General features: G+C 40.1%; 1 protein-coding gene across 1 annotated transcript in view; it reads left to right on the forward strand.

The window, feature by feature from the left end:
• TOP1 (DNA topoisomerase I) overlaps window positions 1-18,822 on the forward strand; it is a 98,990-nt gene that overhangs the window by 25,403 nt on the left and 54,765 nt on the right. Inside the window, exon 3 of the mRNA XM_047747035.1 lies at window positions 11,232-11,334. Coding sequence (XP_047602991.1) covers window positions 11,232-11,334 — 103 coding nt within the window. The remainder of the gene's footprint in view (window positions 1-11,231; window positions 11,335-18,822) is intronic.

Consider the following 18,822-nt stretch of genomic DNA (forward strand, 5'->3'; position numbering starts at 1 on the left):
TGGGTTTGAAAGGGAGCAAGGAGAAGATGCAAGGATTTATCCCAGTAAACTTGATTTAATAAATGAGCAGCAGGTGGTGAATATCTTCTTCAGAAAATTAATTTCTTCACCCAGGGCTTTTACCCAAATGATTCCCATGCCCACCTTCCTAATGCAGTGGTTGTATATTGATGTGTCAGAGATGAGCAGAGGTTATCTTTGACAAAGTTGCCTCCTTGGGCAAGACAGGCAGCTTTTAATGGATAACTGTTCCTCACCCCCATCCTTCATAAACTTGATTATCTTTCGAGGAGGAACCCATCATATCATACAGCTGTTATAAGTCTTAAAACTTGTCATCAGAGGTCACTGTAAATGAGGTCTGGCTCAAAACATGGCACAGAGCTCTTTTATATCAGAAAAATCTCTACTTTTGTTTACACAGAAGCAGAGGATTCTTCTCTTCTGCCCTGATCTGATTAGTCGAATAGTTTAGGAGAGTGATGGAGTGCCAAAATGCTTTAAGATCATGGAATAGTTGATAAAATGATCAGTAATCTTTGCCAGTTCCATAGCCTATTCTCAAAGTGTAAATGTTCATGCCGGGGTTAAATAGCAGTTGCATTAGAGACCCTGAGTAGAATAAGCTTGGCAGTACTGTTAGCCAGCCACCTTGATTGCAGCTAACCTTATGCAAATATTTCTATGGGGATGGTGTTAACTGGTGTTATCAGTGCATCCCTTAAAACTTGTAGGTAGGTTTTTTAGGCTTCTGGGTATAGGATTGTAGAGCAAGCCAGTTTCACTTACTCGTAAGTGCTTTTCTTTCCTGTATCTGTGGACAGGTAAGAAAATCAGATAGCCTTTTATCCATCATTGGCTTGTTGGGCAAGGTGAATTGGCTTGGTTGCGGTCTTAAGTGCATGTATAGAACCTGAACTCTGAGTTATTTGGAGTTATTGGGTAGGCTTGATATAGTTTTATGTAAATTAATCATGAAGAGGGCTCAATAATAGTTGTACTTCATTGACAATTTGTAATTTTGTGGAGATTAGCCAGGAATTCCATTACAATCATACACAAGGATTTTGACTGCGTTTTGAAAGAAAATTCTTTAAGGTCACTTAAATATTCTGAGGCCAGGTTTCTTCATCTGTAAGAGAGGTGAGCTTACTGAGGTCACAGGTATCTAAGATGATGAACAGAGATTTGAAGCTCTGAATCACTGACCTGCACTGCTGCCTTAGAGATCCAGTAGTCAAGTGACTTCTAACCCAGTATCATACAGTAAGTGAACAAGGATTCGAGTCCGGTATTTTTTGCTCTGTTGAGCCAGAGTGAAACTTCCTCCCGCGTCCTTCAGAAGTCTTTTTCAGCATTCTCTGTTACTTTGTAATGTCTGTAATTGGCATTAGGGTTTAGCCATGATATTTTGTGCTAACTGCATCATTCTTTTTTTTTTTTTTAAGATTTTATTTATTTATTTGACAGAGAGAGATCATAAGTAGGCAGAGAGGCAGGCAGAGAGAGAGAGAGATAGAGAAGGAAGCAGGCTCCCTGCCGAGCAGAGAGCCGGATGCGGGACTCAATCCCAGGACCCTGAGATCATGACCTGAGCTGAAGGCAGAGGCTTAACCCACTGAGCCACCCAGGCACCCCTAACTGCGTCATTCTTGAACATAATTTTTTATTTCTGGTTTTTAAAGATTTTATTTATTAGAGCATCCATGCGAGAGAGCGTGAGCAGGGGAGAGGGAAAAGCAGAAGCAGACTCCCAGTTGAGCAGGGAATCCAGTGTGGGGCTCGATCCCAGGACCCCAGGATCACAATCCGAGCCCAAAGGAGCCACATAACTGACTGAGCCACCTAGGCACCCCCATTCTTGAGCATATTTAATAAAGTGTTTGGGTTTCTTTTTCATATCGTGTGTGTGTGTGTGTGTGTGTGTGTGTGTGTATCTGGTTTCTGTAGTGGGGAGTGAATTCTTCATCTTATGCCTGGTTTGCACTGATTTGGCTACTTGGAGCTGACTCTGTAGGTGGTTACCAAACCTGCAGCTTCATTGTGAGCCTGGGATTAGGCCAGCTTTCAGGGACTTGGTAACAGTTGGATTCAGTTTTGTTGGATTTATTTGATACTGGAGTTTCTTATTCCTAGGTGTTTTGTTTCCCTTCTATCTAAGTTGAGATTAAGACTCTAAAACCACAAGAAGTAGGAGTCTCATCTATATCTTTTTAAGAAACTGCTTTTGGGACGCATGGTTTTAGAGAGGCAAATTAAATATAATGCTGGATTTTTTTTTTCTTCTTCTTAGATTTATTTATTTGAGAAAAAGAGAGAGCACAAGCAGGGGAGGCAACAAGGAGAGGGAGAATCAGGCTCCCCGCCCAGCAGGGAGCCTGACATGGGGCTCCATCCCAGGACCCTGAGATCATGATCTGAGCCAAAGGCAGACATTTCAGTTGACTGAGCCACCCACGTGTGCCGGGATCTTATTTTTTAATATGTCCCTTGCAAGAATCAAGTCCACCATTTCCTACCTGGCAGAAAGTGTATCTCAATTCTGCTCAATCATGAGAAGATGAATTTTTCAGCAAAAAAAAAAAAAAAAAAAAAAAAAACAATAAATAATAAGAGTTGACTTTAATTGCTCATCTGCCAGGAACGCCCTCTCCTACTTTGCTAACTCTTTTGCCTTCGGTAAGTCTTAGTTTAAACACTAACTCCTTCAGGGAGCCTGTGTTCACTCCTCACTGCCCTCTTGGACCCAGGCTCTTTATTTCTTCCTGTTCTCTGGTGGAATCGGGCTGTTTCCCCTCATCGTTTTACATTTTACTTTACAAAAGAACTATTAAGCTTAGATTCAGTTATTTTTACTCTTAAGACTCTTTTAAAAAGTAACTGCTTTACTATCCTTTCAGAAAAATAGCAGGAGGGCCGAAAAATAGAAAAGAAAATTCTGCCCCTGTGTAAGAAATGGAAGTCCTAGCACCCGTATGTTTTTTGTGAAGACAGTGGGGGAATATCTGTTACCATTATAAAAAGTGTGTGTAGGGGCGCCTGGGTGGCTCAGTGGGTTAAGCCGCTGCCTTCGGCTCAGGTCATGATCCCAGGTCCTGGGTTCAAGCCCCACATCGGGCTTTCTGCTCAGCAGGGAGCCTGCTTCCTCCTCTCTCTCTGCCTGCCTGCCTACTTGTGATTTCTGTCAAATAAAAAAATAAAATCTTTAAAAAAAAAAAGTGTGTGTAGTTTTCTGAATATAGGAGCATTGTAATGCAATGAAAACCATTACTTTAATGTTAATCATTTGACATTTGAGATTTTGGGGTTAGGAAAGGAATTTTAATACATTTTCAGCAAGTCTCAAATTTAGAAAGGTTTCTTCTCTATTGACTTAATTTTTCTCTGCCTTCACATATGCATGGAGCAGCATAAATTTTCTGCCTTGGAAGTGTATCTTCACACTGAATTCCTACATATGGATTGGTGGGTCATGAAAAGAGATTGTGTTTGTTAGTTTTGTTAGACACTGCTAAAGTCCCTCTCCACAGGGGTTATATGAATTATATGAACTTTTTCAAGGTGTTAAAAGAGGCAGAAATGTGTCTCAGATTTGAAATTGGCACCACCCAGAGTTTTGGAAACCAGAGATGACCCATGAAACATTACTACCTCAGACAGAGTACACACTTAGTAGGAGATAGCTATTACTGTTGTCTTTTGTGAAATGGTGATATTTCCTCATCATAAGAGTAGTAAGAATGTTGACTAAAACAGCATTTCTAGGTACTCTAGCATGGTTCTAGCACATAAATTAGTGCCCCATTTCTCTTGAGTGCCTTGGGCCACGGCTCTTCGCCTTCATATCTTAATTACCTTATTGGATTGTCAGCTCTGTGAGGGTTGAGTTGACATCTGATGAGTCTTTAGCAGGGCAGTTTGGATTTAAGAAGATACTAAAAGTAGTTGTAAACTGAATTAACCCTAAGAATATAATTCTGAATCCCAGTAATAAGAGATTTCCTTTTATTTTGCACGTTAACCATGAAGTCCTCATGTTAAGCTAGCCAGCAGTTTTTCCTGAGAATATGTCCTGAGAGAACACAGATACTTTCCTCTCTTGTCATTTGGAAGTCTCTTTAATTAGAATCTTTATTAACCTAAAAGAATGCCTTGACAATAATAACAAAAGATGTTGATTCCATATATCCTTATGGAGTAACTTCTGTTAAGTTAGAGTGAAAGGAAATTAGTTGTTACATGTCTTCTGTTTTCTCAGGGCTGCCTCATTTCAGGGGTGTTCTCCCATGTCTCCATCTCAGATTCTTTAATGCATACATTTGGAACAGTTGTTGTCGGGTTATTAGGTGACCTGAATTCACAACGAATGAAGTTTTCTGGTGATTTTATATGCAGTGGTTTGCACCTTCCATTTCTAATCTACCTGTCAAGTTCAACACAGTTCTTTTTGCATTAACAGATGCTTGAAATGGCAAGATCCTTTGTCCAAAACATTTTAACAGTCTATTCTTAGATGAATTCCAGTTCAGGGGAAAAGGTACATACTTACTTGAAGTAATCTTTAAGGCCGTTAGTCTACTGTCTATAAATATTTCTACCATGAGGGATATAGATAAGTTTGCTCTTATTGGCTTCCCTCTCTCACTTACTGGCTTCTTTTCTGACCAATATCTTTAGTCAGATATTCTGCTGTTGCCTGAAGTACAATATATGACTTCGGTTAGCTTCATCATTTCTTTAGTCCCTTCCTCCTCCCCTCCCCATCTTTGTTCTGCACAGCTTTCCTGTGTTTGCGAAAGCACCTTTTTCTGCTAATCACTTGGACCCAAAGATTTTGAAACTCTTTGATTCTTCCTCTGAATTTATTTATTATACACAGCCAGTTTATGGAGTTCCTGGTAGACTGCTTAAAAAACCGCTAGCTCATTATTTTGCTTTTACCTTTCTACCCACATTGCCCTTCAATTAATTTTCCTTAAGTATGGGTTTTATTTTGTTCCTTTTCTGCTTGTGTAGTGGCTCCCTGTCATCTTTAGAGTAGGAAACCCTTGCTCTTGGGTTAATGTTATCTGTCCAACTTTACCTTTCTCTTACTGCTCCTTAACACAAATGCTCTCTTGGGCTAAGCTAGTCGTCATCTTGTTGAATCCTTATGTAATAAGAAAAAATAGGCACTGGAAGGGAAGAAGCTTAAAGATCGTGTTTAGCTTTTTGTTATTAAAAGTTTCAAACGTGAACAGCAGTAGAGAGAGAGTAGTATATAATAAACTCCCCGTGTGTCTTGTACCCCCAGTTCTGTAACTGTCAACTTTTTGCCATCTTGTTTTATCTTTCCTCATACCCCCAGAATTTTTTTTTTGGCCTGAGAGTATTTTATTTTATTTTAAATTTTTTATTTTTCTAATTTCTTTTCAGTGTACCAGAATTCATTGTTTATACACCACACCCAGTGTACCATGCAATACGTGCCCTCCATAATACCCATCAACAGGCTCACCCAACTTCCCACCCCCCACCCCCACCCCTTCAAAACCCTCAGATTGTTTCTCAGAGTCCATAGTCTCTCATATCCTCCATGTTATTTCTTATGCTCCACAAATAAGTGAAACCATATGATAATTGACTCTCTCTGCTTGACTTATTTCACTCAGCATAATCTCTTCCAGTCCCGTCCATGTTGCTACAAAAGTTGGGTATTCATCCTTTCTGATGGAGGCATAATACTCCATAGTGTATATGGACCACATCTTCCTTATCCATTCATCTGTTGAAGGGCGTCTTGGTTCATTCCACAGTTTGGCGACTATATTTTAAAGATTTTATTTATTTATTTTGACAGAGAAAGAGAGAGTGCAAGAGTGAGCAACAACAGCAGTGGGAGCAGCAGGCAGAGGGAGGGAGAGGCTGAGGGAGAAGCAGGCTCACCGAGCAGGGAGGTTGCGGGGCTCAGTCCCAGGACTGGGATCATGACCTGAGCGGGAGACAAGGCAGAGTATTCACACAAAATCTCAGGTTACTCATAAATTTACCACCCACAGATAACTACTTTTAACATTTGGGTATCTGTCTTCTAGTCTTTTTCATATTGTTTGTTTATGTGTTTGTTGAATTATGCACAAAGCAATTTTTTTTTAAAGATTTTATTTATTTATTTGTTAGAGAGAGAGAGAGCGCGCGCGAGCACAGGCAGACAGAGTAGTAGGCAGAGGCAGAGGGAGAAGCAGGCTCCCCGCCAAGCAAGGAGCCCGATGTGGGATTCGATCCCAGAACGCTGGGATCATGACCTGAGCCGAAGGCAGCCGCTTAACCAATTGAGCCGCCCAGGCGTCCCACGAAGCAATTTTTAAAAAAAGATATTATGTCCCTGCCATACTCAAGGGCCATAATAGTAGATCCTGATGTTCTCTTTCTTATTTGTTAAATCTAACCTATAAACAAATTCAAATAACACATATTTCATTCCAGGTTGTAGAGCGGGTGGCATGTTTTGTTGTTGTTATGGTTAAGTCCTTAGTTTGGGGTCAGTTGTCATGTGGGTTTTTTTTTTTAGTGTTTTTATATTAATTATTTTTATTAACATATAATGTATTATTTGCCCCACGGGTACAGGTCTGTGAATCATCAGGCTTACACACTTCACAGCACTCACCATAGCACATACTGTCTCTAGTGTCTATAACCCACCCTCTCCACACACCCCCCCCTCCCCTCAGCAACCCTCAGGTTTTTTGGTAAGATTAAGAGTCTCTTATGGTTTGTCTCCCTCCCAATCCCATCTTGTTTCATTTTTTCCTTCCCTACCCCTCAATTCCCCCCAGTCTGCCTCTCAAATTCCTCATATCAGGGAGATCATATGAAAATTGTTTTTCTCTGATTGACTTATTTTCGCTCAGTATAATACCCTCTAGTTCCATCCAAGTCGTTGCAAATGGCAAGATTTCATTTCTTTTGATGGCTGCATAGTATTCCTGTGTGTGTGTGTGTGTGTGTGTGTGTGTGTACACATACGTACACACCACATCTTCTTTATCCATTCATCTGTTGATGGACATCTAGGTTCTTTCCATAGTTTGGCTATTGTGGACACTGCTGCTATAAACATTCGGATGCACATGCCCCTTCAGATCACTACATTTGTATCTTTTTTGTTGTTGTTGTTGTTGTTAAAGATTTTATTTATTTGACAGACAGAGATCACAAGCAGGCAGAGAGGCAGGCAGAGAGAGAGGAAGGGAGGGAAGGAGGCTCCCTGCTGAGCAGAGAGCCCATGTGAGGCTGTATCCCAGGACCCTGGGATCATGACCTGAGCTGAAGGCAGAGGCTTTAACCCACTGAGCCACCCAGGCGCCCCACTACATTTGTATCTTTAGGGTAAATATCCAGTAGTGCGATTGCTGGGTTGTAGGGTAGCTCTATTTTCCACCTTTTTTTTTTTTAAAGATTTTATTTTTATTTATTTGACAGATAGAGATCACAAGTAGGTAGAGAGACAGGCAGAGAGAGAGGAGGAAACAGGCTCCCTGCTGAGCAGAGAGCTTGATGTGGGGCTCGATCCCAGGACCCTGAGACCATGACCTGAGCCGAAGGCAGAGGCTTAACCCACTGAGCCACCCAGGTGCCCCCCCACTTTTTAAAGATTTTATTATTTTCCACTTTTTGAGGAACCTCCATGCTGTTTTCCAGAGTGGCTGCACCAGCTTGCATTTGTGTGGTTTTTACTACTGTCAAGTGAATAGGGGTCACCACCTTTGTGTATTGGATTGACTCAGCATTTTAGAATTGTAGACTTAAGACAAGTTAGAGGGTTCTGTATGCTACATGGAAGATTGGGTTTAAGTCCTGCTTTTTTTTTTGACACCATATGATTTTATTTTTCCCATTTCTGTGGGATGAGAATTTATTATACCTAGGGACATGGTCATCAAATTTTTGTTTCCTTATGGCCTGGCACAGAATAAATGCTTAGTGAATTATATCAAATGTGACTTTTTTGCTGTGAGCCAGGAATTGGATGAGCATTAGTTACCTATTTTTATACAAAACATGTTACTTCAAAGTTTACAGCTTAAAACAACAAACACTTGTTTTCTCATATAGTTTCTGTGAGCCAGGGATCCAGGAGCAGCTTTGCTGGATGATTTTGGCTTAGGGTCTGTCATGAGATTGCAGTTGTCTGAAGACTTACCTGAAACTGGAGGACCTACTTCCAAGACCGTTTACTCATGTGGCAGTTTCTCGCCACATGGGCCTCTCCCTAGGGCTGCTTGAGTGTCCTAACAATATAGCACCTGGCTTCCCCCAGACCAAGGAGAAAGATCCAGTGCCTTTATGACCTGGTGGCAGAAGTCACCTACTGACATTTCCGTCTTACCCTGTTTTTTTTAGGAATGAGTTTCTAAGTCTAGCCTGTACTCAAGGAGCAGGAAATTAGGCCATACCCCTTAAACAGAGAAATACCAAAGAATCTGTTGGACTATTAGTTTTTAAAACCATCACACATGTGTTGGGTACATAAACTTCCAATTGATGCATATTCAACATTGGGGTGACCTGACCTCAGTGAGCCACATTTTTTTTTTTTTTAAAGATTTATGTATTTGACAGACAGAGATCACAAGTAGGCAGAGAGGCAGGCAGAGAGAGAGAGGAGGAAGCAGGCTCCCCGCCCAGCAGAGAGCCAGATATGGGGCTCGATTCCAGGACCCTGGGATCACGACCTGAGCTGAAGGCAGAGGCTTTAACCCACTGAGCCACCCAGGTGCCCCAGGGAGCCAATTTTAAATAGACTCTTGGGATGATTCTTAAACACAATAAAATTTGAGAGTCACTAACATAAATACATGGAGAGAGATACCATGTTCATGGATCAAAAGACACAAAAATGTTTTGATGTCATTTTTCTCCAAATTGTTCTATGAACACAAACTTCCCAGCTGGCTTTTCTTCTTCTTCTCCCTTTTGGAAATTGGCAAACTGAAACTAAAACTTCTATGAAATGCAGAAGACATAGAATAGCCACAACAGTTTTGAAAAAGAATAAGACTTAAGTGCTTTTATAACCTGATTTCAAAACTTGCTGTGAAAAAAAAAAAAAAAAATTACTGTGAAGCTATAGGAATCAAAATAGTGTGTGTTTGTGTAAGGATAGAATAGAGTCCAGAAATAGACTTGGATTATATGGCCACTTCATTTTCAGTAAATAGGCCAAAGCAATTCACTGGGGGAAAAGGGTCATCTTTTCAAAAAATGGTGCTACAACTGGACATCTTTGTAAATTAAAAAATGAACCCTTTTTTTTTTTTAAGATTTTATTTTTATTTATTTGACAGAGAGCACAAGTAGGCAGAGAGGCAGGCAGAGAGAGAGAGGGAAGCAGGCTCCCTGCTGAGCAAAGAGCCCAATGCAGGACTCGATCCCAGGACCCTGAGATCATGACCTGAGCCGAAGGCAGTGGCTTAACCCACTGAGCCACCCAGGCGCCCAGAACCCTGTCTTTTACTTCTGTAAAACTCACAATGTTTTCTGTGAAAAAAAATTCACAATACATATATCTAACAAAAAAATTGTAATCTATAGTGTATAAAGAACTTTTTTTGTATAAAGAACTCTTACGCAACTCAGTCATAAGGCAGATATTTTTAAAATGAGTGAAAGATTCGTGTATCAAAAAATTCATGTATCAAAGAAGATACTTGAGTGGCCAGTAAACAAATGAAAAGGTGCCCATTATTAGGAAACTGGATTAAAACAACATTGAGATACCACTACATACCTGCTAGAATGGCTAAAATTGAAGATTGGTAATACTGAGTGTTAAGAGAATTTATAGCAGTTGGAACTTTTTGGTTGGAATGTATAATAGTACAACCACTTTCGAAAACAGTTTGGCAGTTTTGTATAAAGTTAAAATTACACTTACCAAATGACCCAGTGATTTCATTATTAAGTATATACCCAAAAGAAATGAAAACATGTCTACACAAAGACTTGTATATGAATGTTTATAGCAGATTTATTCGTAATAACTATGCCCGGAAACGACTCAGTTGTATTTCAGCAAGTGAATGGATAAGTATAAATTGCAGGGTATTCATAACAGTGGGATTCCACTTAGCTGTAAAATCTTAACCAACTACTGTTATATCCAGCAACATGGATGAATGTCAAAAAGAACATGTTGGGGCGCCTGGGTGGCTCAGTGGGTTAAAGCCTCTGCCTTCAGCTCAGGTCATGATCCCAGGGTCCTGGGATCGAGCCCCACATCGGGCTCTCTGCTCAACAGGGAGCCTGCTTCCTCCTCTCTCTGACAGTCTCTCTGCCTGCTTGTAATCTCTGTCTGTCAAATAAATAAATAAAATCTTTAAAAAAAAAAAAAAACATGTTAGGAAGGCAGACGTAAGAGTAAATCCTGTATGATTTCATTTATATAAAACTTTAGATATCATCTAATTCATAGTGCTAGCAAATTATTGGTTTGCTTTGGGTGGGGATGAAAGATTGGGATTGACTGGGGATGGGCATAAGGGAAACTTTCTTGGATGATGTATTTTTGAAATGTATATATTTTACTGCATAGAAATAATACTTTATCGTAGTTGGTTTTAAAACATCTCTCTTAGGGCGCCTGGGTGGCTCAGTGGGTTAAGCCGCTGCCTTCGGCTCAGGTCATGATCTCAGGGTCCTGGGATCGAGTTCCGCATCGGGCTCTCTGCTCAGCAGGAAGCCTGCTTCCCTCTCTCTCTCTCTCTGCCTGCCTCTCCGTCTACTTGTGTTCTTTCTCTGTCAAATAAATAAATAAAATCTTTAAAAACAAAAAACAAAAAACATCTCTCTTAAAAAAATATCTCAAGGCTTGGATTTTTTAGAACTTACATAGATAACCATTTGATCTGAGAGTCAGTGTTCAAGATTTATCCTTTTGTATCATTTATTATTTAGTCTCAATAGTACCACATCTGGGAGAAGAATGCCAAACAGTTGCTTCCTTTTACAGTAGAATTAATTCCCTTTTCCCCTTCGTGTTCGTTAACACTTGTCTTGGTTTTAGAGGCAGGGCAATGGGATGTCTTGTCTGTGTGGCTTTGTGAAATCTTTCCTTCCAGTGGAATGTGCTGTTATGACTACCTTGTCATTTGAATCCTGTCATTGTGCTTCTTGACCAGCTTGTCAAGGTAGGTGAGAAGGAGATAGCTTATGACTCTTCTTAACTGACTCATCTTTTATGGTTGCAGATTCTCATAAACACAAAGATAAACACAAAGATCGAGAACACCGGCACAAAGAGCACAAGAAAGATAAGGAGAAGGACCGAGAAAAGTCCAAACATAGCAACAGGTAAGGGTTAACCCAGCAAGTCCCTCATCATTTGGCAGTGGGGTGGCTGGCTTGGCTCACCTGGAATAGGCCTTAACTTGAGCCACAGGTAGGTCACATGAATAGCAGAGTAAACAGAGACTGTATTTGATTCCAGAGTTGCTGAAGAGTATAACCTTGATAATTCATGACTTACTGGGGATGCTATTGTTCGGATCAAGATGTACCATTTTCTTTCAATATATAGCTCATTAAAAATAAAATTGGAGGGGGAGGCACCTGAGTGGCTCAGTTGGTTAAGCATCTACCTTTGGCTCATGATCTTGGGGTCCTGGGATCAAGCCCAGAGTCAGGCTCCTTGCCCAGAAGGGAGTCTGCTTTTCCCTCTCCCTCTCCTCCTCTCCCCACTCATGCTCACTCACTCTCTTGCTCTCTGTCTCTCAAATAAATAACATTTTTAAGAAAGATAAAATTTGGGGGGCACCTGGGTGGCTCATTTGGTTGATGGTCTGACATTTGATTTTGGCTCAGGTCATGATCTCAGGATTGTGTGTTCAAGCCATGCATTGGGCTCTGTGCTGGGCATGGAGCCTGCTTAAGATTCTCACTCTCCTTCTCTCTCTGCCCCTCCCCGTCACCAAAAAATAAATAAGCTATGAGTTGATTGTAACGCATGATATCCAGAGAACCTGCCTTGATAAAAGGTGATTGGATCGGCATTATGTATATATATTTTTATTCTTTCTGTACTTTAACGGGTATAAATCAAAAATTCTTTCCTTGGCTTCTGTGGTATGTGAGCCCTTAAAATCATATGCAAAAGGTTGGGTATGTGAGATTTTCCTGAAGAGAGCATTCTTAGTTTCATCAGATTATCAAGCATTTAGTTCTCACACAAACCAATGACCACCAATATAAATGTAACTCAGTAATGGTGCCTTTGGATTCAAGCCTCAGAAAGATGTTTTCTTTTTGTTTTGCTCCCGTTTTGGGGTATAGGAAACAAGTGGTTAAACCCAAAGACTTGGGGTATCTTTGCATATGTGACCCCTTGTTGAAAATAAGGACTTAACGCTTCCATTTTGAGTTAAAGGCATTTGGGGAGAATGCTATCTGATATTCCCAGAGTAGCCTAAGTTTTGTTAAAAGGGAATGTAGGGGCACCTGGGTGGCTCAGTGGGTTAAGCCTCTGCCTTTGGCTTAGGTCATGATCTCAGGGTCCTGGGATTGAGTCCCGCATTGGGTTCTCTGCCCAGCAGGGAACCTGCTTCCCCTTCTCTGCCTGCCTGTCTACCTACTTGTGATCTCTGTTAGTCAAATAAATAAATAAAATCTTTTAAAAAAGTGGGGGGTGATATAAAGACCACTTGTGCATTGGAATAAGTGCGTCCAGCCTTGAGTCTTTTGGAACTGCTTTAATAGCTCGACTTATTGTCTCCAGACAAGTTAAAAGTGAGAATTGCTTTCTAAGTCTGTTTTTTTTAATGGACCATTACAAACTTTAAGATATTTCTAGTGAATTCTTTTTATGAATAAGTCTTTGTGAATCATTAAAATAACTAGATTTTCTCTAGTGGGGACATTATGTATCATCTACCACTCCTGTGGTCTTTTTTCCTTCACTGCTCACTCATTTCTTACCACTTGATCATTTAGTTTCCATTTTTGTTACTCTGGTGAATTTAACGCCAGTAGTTGATGAATTCAGTCTCAGTTCCCATGTATCTTCTCCATTTTATAGTTGTTTAGCCCATATTGGTATCGACCAAAGTAGATTTGAGAGCAAAGAATATTGCCAAGAATAAAGAAGTTCATTTCATAAAGATAAAAAAGAACCAGTTGGAAGGACATAATAATTATGCAGGTTTATATACTAATATCAGAGCCTTAAAATATATGAAGTAAAAACTGACAGAACTACAAAGAGAAATAGACCATTTATATTTATAGTCAAATATTACTGCCTCTTTCTCAGTTGATAGTATAAGCAGAGAGAAAACCATTACGAGGTAGAAGATTTGAACATCACCAACTAACTTGATTGGATTGAAATTCATAGAGTATTCATGCAACAATAGCAGAATACAGATCTTTGGCACATGGCACATTTGCCTACATACTCCATATTCTGAGTCCAGCCCTCCTTTAAGACCACTTCCCTTGCCTTTCATGCCTCTGTCCTTTTCCACCTTTCTGGCCACCTTTCTCATCTCCTCCTTCCAGTGCATATAGCAATTCTCTGTTTTTGGCTGTCTCTGCTGCCTCTCTTGCCATTTGCCCCTTCTTTCATATTCCATATCCAGTCTGGTGGAACTTCTCAGTTCCTCAAACACAACATGTTTTCTGACACCCGTAGGCCTTTAAATATGCTGGTTCTGGAGTACTCTGTTGCCTACTTACTATCCTTTTTGTTGAAGCTTAGACTTAACTTCTTTCAGGCATCCTTTCAGCCCACCCCTTCATATGGAGTGCCACTTCTGTGTGTTCTCTGGTACCTTGAATATGTTCTTATCATAGTAATTGCCAAGTTGCATTGATGTTGTGATTGTCTCTACTTCTCTGTGTTCCTCATTAGACTTTTAAGGTCTCTGAGAGCAGAGTTGATGTCTGTTTCATTTGTTTTACATTCTCAAGGCTTAATATAGTATCTGGCAGATAGCTGGCACTTAACTCATCTATATGTATTAAATCAGTGAGTGGATGACCGATGGGTACATCAGTTGCCATCTTCTCTCTTCTTTTCACATAGTCTTAATCTTCTACAGGATTGTTCCCCTTGGCCATCCCATTTTTCAAACAAGTTTTTACTTTTTGGTAAAATATGTATAACATGTTTTGCCAGGGGTTTTGTTGTTTTGTTTTGCCGTTTTGAAATGACTTTAAGTATATTCACAATATTGTACAACCATCACCAGTGTCCATTTCCAGAAATTTTTCATCATTCCAAATAGTCTCCAAACCCATTAAATGATCCCGTTCTCCTCTCACGCCCCCATCCCTTGGCACCTTCTAGTCTATTTTCTGTCTCTATGAATTTACCTATCCTAGTACCTCATATAAGTGGAATCACAAAATATTTATCCTTTTTGTGTCTGGCTTATTTCCCTTAATCTAAAATTTTCAAGGTTTATCCATAATTGTCTCATATCTGGATTCCATTCCTCTTTTATGGCTGAATAATACTCCCATTGTGTGTCTACACCACAGTTAAAAATCTCTTCCTGTGTTGATGGATGCTTAGGTCGTTTCCATCTTTCGACTATCATGAATAACGCTGCTGTGAACATGGGTGTGCAAGTATTTGAGTCCCTGCTTTCGATTCTTTGGATAAATACTTTGGAGTGGAATTGTTGGATCATGTCAAACAAGTATTTTTATTCTGTCTGCCATGTTTATGCTGTGCTGGCTGATGTGAAGTACCAAAAAAATGAGGCAGTCTTTGACAATGAAGAACTTCATCACCCGAGGAAAATGCTAATATAAAGAAATGCTGATTTCTGTGTTACCATGAATCCATCCCAAAAAAACTTTTAAAAAATACAGGTTAATATTTAAAACATCAACATTTAAAGATTGATCCCTTTTTTTCTGCCACATCTGATTTCACCATCCAGAATTTATTGTTGGGGGAGAAAAGATTAAGTAGAATAGTGGCATAAAAGACTTTGGTACATCCGTTTGGCCCTCTCTGCTTTACCCAAATCTCCTTTTTTAAAAAATAAAGACTATATGGGATGCCTGGGTGGCTCAGTCAGTTAAGCTGCTGCCTTTGGCTCAAGTCATGATCCCAGAGTTCTGGGATCGAGTCCCGCGTCGGGCTCCTTGCTCGGCGGGGAGCCTGCTTCTTTTCTCCGTCTCTGCCGGCCTCTCTGCCTGCTTGTGCGCGTGCGCGCGCGCGCTCTCTGACAAATACGTAAAATCTTTAAAAAGAAAAAAAAGAATATGGTTTTGGTGTCATTTTTCTTGGAAAGTCCATTGTAGTTTAATCAACTTTGTCTAGAAGAAAGCCTCATGCTGGTGCTTCAGCTTAGGGTCCACGTGACTTTGCTTAGGTTACCTTTCTCAACTTAACTTTTCAGGTCCCGCATATTAATACATGCTTCAGGGGGGATCTAGGGGAGTCAAGAAATACAAACGCTTTTTAACCTTGAGCTGTTTGACAAATATGAGGAGGTGGTATTTTGTACCTCTCTATCAAACATACTTCCCTAAAATGATGGCATAGGCAAATTCAGGAATTTGTTCTAACACAATTTTGTGCCTTTTAATATTTTCTTCATTTCTAATCAAAATACTTAAGAAATAATAGTCTGTTTGCCAAGAGGCATTGGAAAAACCTGGCCTGGGTTGCTGTTTACACATGACTGAGTCTAGCCCTGAATCTTAATTCACATGTAAGTTTAAGACAGTTTAACCAGATGATGTGTTGTAAACAGACTTTTAAATACTTCCTGTTTTGATCTCTGCTGACACACTACCTCTTTGCAACAAAGCTAGTGTATTGGTTACATATCTATATTTCAGTACAATCCTGTACACTGTGTTCCTTTTTTACATGACTTCTGATCTTTCTAGTAGTTTTGGGCTTCTTCATTTTCCTTCTGTAACAGATTAAAGAAACTTGGACGATTGTTTAGATCACCTCTGAGGAGCCCAGGATATTTAAGGTTTAATGTGTTCTCTTCAAAAATGCCTAATTTTAGGGGCACCTGGTTAGCTCAGTCAGTTAAGCATCTGCCATTGACTCAGGGCGTGATGCCAGAGTACCAGAATCAAGCACTGTGCCCGGCTGCCTGCTCAGAGGGAGTCTGCTTCTGCATCTCCCTCTGCTTCTCCCCACACTCATGACACTCTCCCTCTCTCTCAAATAAAATCTTAAAAAAAAAAAAAAAAGCTTCATTTTATTCCAGTATTTGCTAGTAAATTTGGCATGATTTTGTTGCTGTTACAAGAAAACAGGTTTTATACTAATGTGTTTCTGTGTCTTTCCTCTTCTGCTAGATATTAGCATCAATCATTTCTCATTTAGGACCCAGATCTCTCAAGAGATCCCCATCTTATTCATATACTTTCTCCTGTATTGTTCTTACTTAAGGTACAAAATAAGGGAGAGGTTATTAAAAGATCATCCCATCTTATCTCTTTGTGTGGTCAGGAGTCTGAGGTGACATGCCCAAAGTCACATGATGATGTATTAGCAGAGCAAGGATGAGCGACCAGGGCCTCTGTGTTTGTTTTTTTTTTTCTCCACTGCATTATTCCTTTCAGTAAAAGAAAAAGATCTTTCCTAAGGAGGGTTTGTTGTGTAGCTAAACTATGTAAATACAAGCACCTCCTTCTCATATGCATGTAGTTGGCATCTCAGATTTTAAAATGCCAGAACCTTTCAGGCACTGCCTCTTTCTCTTTGGGCCCCAAGTCCCTGAAGATTTTGTCAATAAAGGTATTAATCTCATTAAGTTATGACCCTATGAAAACCCCATCTCCCAGCTATTGCCTTTTTGGCCTATAATATTGCAGGAAGAGTTTATGCTAAAGTTAAATAAAAATAATTTCTTGTATTATTTGTCTCTGACGTTGCTTCTTTCTGGTAGCATTAACATTTAGCACTTCAGGTCCTTTTAAAAAATATATAAATCCTACCAAAAGAAACAAAAGGAATATTCTTTCTAGATGCTTAAGAACCATTGCTTGTAGGATCGCACCAGATACTTTTGTTGAAAGTTGCATCTTTAGTCATAAATTATCTTCAATACTAGACCTTATATAAACAATATTATTAAAAGCAGTTATGGGGGGGTGGTTTTAGAAATAAAGGACTTCATATGTGAAAAGGTTCTTCCTGCTAGGTCCCCCCACCCCCACCCCTCCTGCTAGTTTTTGACTCTGTGTCTCTTGCCAATTGTAAGCCTGGCACTCAGGCTAGAGTGACAAATGTGTGGAAAGCCAGGGAAGACAGAAAAGCACTGCTGTGAAATAGTAAGGGAAGTGCTTTTCCAGCCATGTTGGCACTGCTAATCTGTACAGTAAATGCGGGAAACATCTGAGGATAAGGATGCTTTTGGTTTCTGCTTTCCCTGAGCTCCACATTCTACTTGAATTAGAATTGAGAGAATGTAAGATCCTAGGCACTGGAATTAAGCAACCAGTTCTCAGGGGAAGTTTTTCTTAACAGAATCAAATTTAAAAGACATTTTTGCTCCCTAATCTGTGAACTGTTTGCCAAAGCCCTTCATTTATCTGCACATCCCTATATCAACGTGTCTCGGGGGAGAAGTGGACAGTTAACCTGAGTAGGTAGAGAAGTTTGGTGGTTTAGAAAGAAGGAAACTGAAGTACCATCACCATTCACGGGGGACCCAGTATGATATAGTGAAAAGCACACAAAAATAGAAGTCGAGAGGCCAGGTTCTATCATTTACTAATGGCGTCCTACATTTTACTAGTTGTGTGTCCTAATTGAAGCTGTTTTAACTTCTGGGTCTTGTTTTCCATTTTTGGTCAAGGGTTGATAGCAGTATTGGTCTGGTCAAGCTTTTAAGTTTATTGGGGAGAATTCAGTGGAATTCTGCAGATGAAAGCTCTTTGGAAAGAGTAACATACTAAATAATTGACATGATGGTGTGGTGGTGATTACCATAAATCCTGGTAGAGTATCATCCAGATAATTTTGGTAATCTTGGAATCTAATTTAGTAGTTAACTATTGATAACATCCAGTTTGGAGCTCTAGTTTTCCATTATATCTAGCTGTATTATAATGAACTATAAACTTTTTTTTTTTTTTTTTTTTAAGTTCATGGTAGAAAGGGTATTTGAGCTAGCCACTGAAAAATAGTTAAGATCTTGACAAGGGGGGGCGCCTGGGTGGCTCAGTGGGTTGAGCCTCTGCCTTCAGCTCAGGTCATGAGATGGAGGGTCCTGGGATAGAGCCCCACACCGGGCTCTCTGCTCAGTGGTAAGCCTGCTTCCCCCTCTCTCTGCCTGCCTCTCTGCCTACTTGTGATCTCTCCCTGTCAAAAAAATATATATCTATTTTAAAAAGATCTTGACAAGGGAAGGTGATGGCTAGAAAGATGGCATCCAGACAGTGGGAAACCATTACAAAAACATGGACACTCCGTAATGTACTTTGTTCTGGGAAGAATCCAGTTAGGTGGAACCCGGGTTAACAGAAGGTGGGATAGAAAATAGGGCCCAAAAAAGCAGCTTGAGGCAAAACTATTAAGTGTTATTTCACAAAGTTGGGACTTGAATCTGAAGGGAGCAAGAAGCCATTGAAAATAATTGAGAAAGGGAGGGCGCCTAGATGGCTCAGTTGTTTAAGCCACTGCCTTCGGCTCAGGTTATGATCCTGGAGTCCCGGGATCGAGTCCCACATCGAGCTCCCAGTTCCGCGGGGAGTCTGCTTCTCCCTCAGACCTCTTCTCTCATGCTCTCTCTCACTCTCTTTCTCTCAAATAAATAAAATCTTTAAAAAAATAATTGAGAAGGGGAGATAGAGGACTTA

The sequence above is a fragment of the Lutra lutra genome, chromosome 9 (assembly GCF_902655055.1).
Source record: "Lutra lutra chromosome 9, mLutLut1.2, whole genome shotgun sequence".
NCBI classification, from domain to species: Eukaryota; Metazoa; Chordata; class Mammalia; order Carnivora; family Mustelidae; genus Lutra; species Lutra lutra.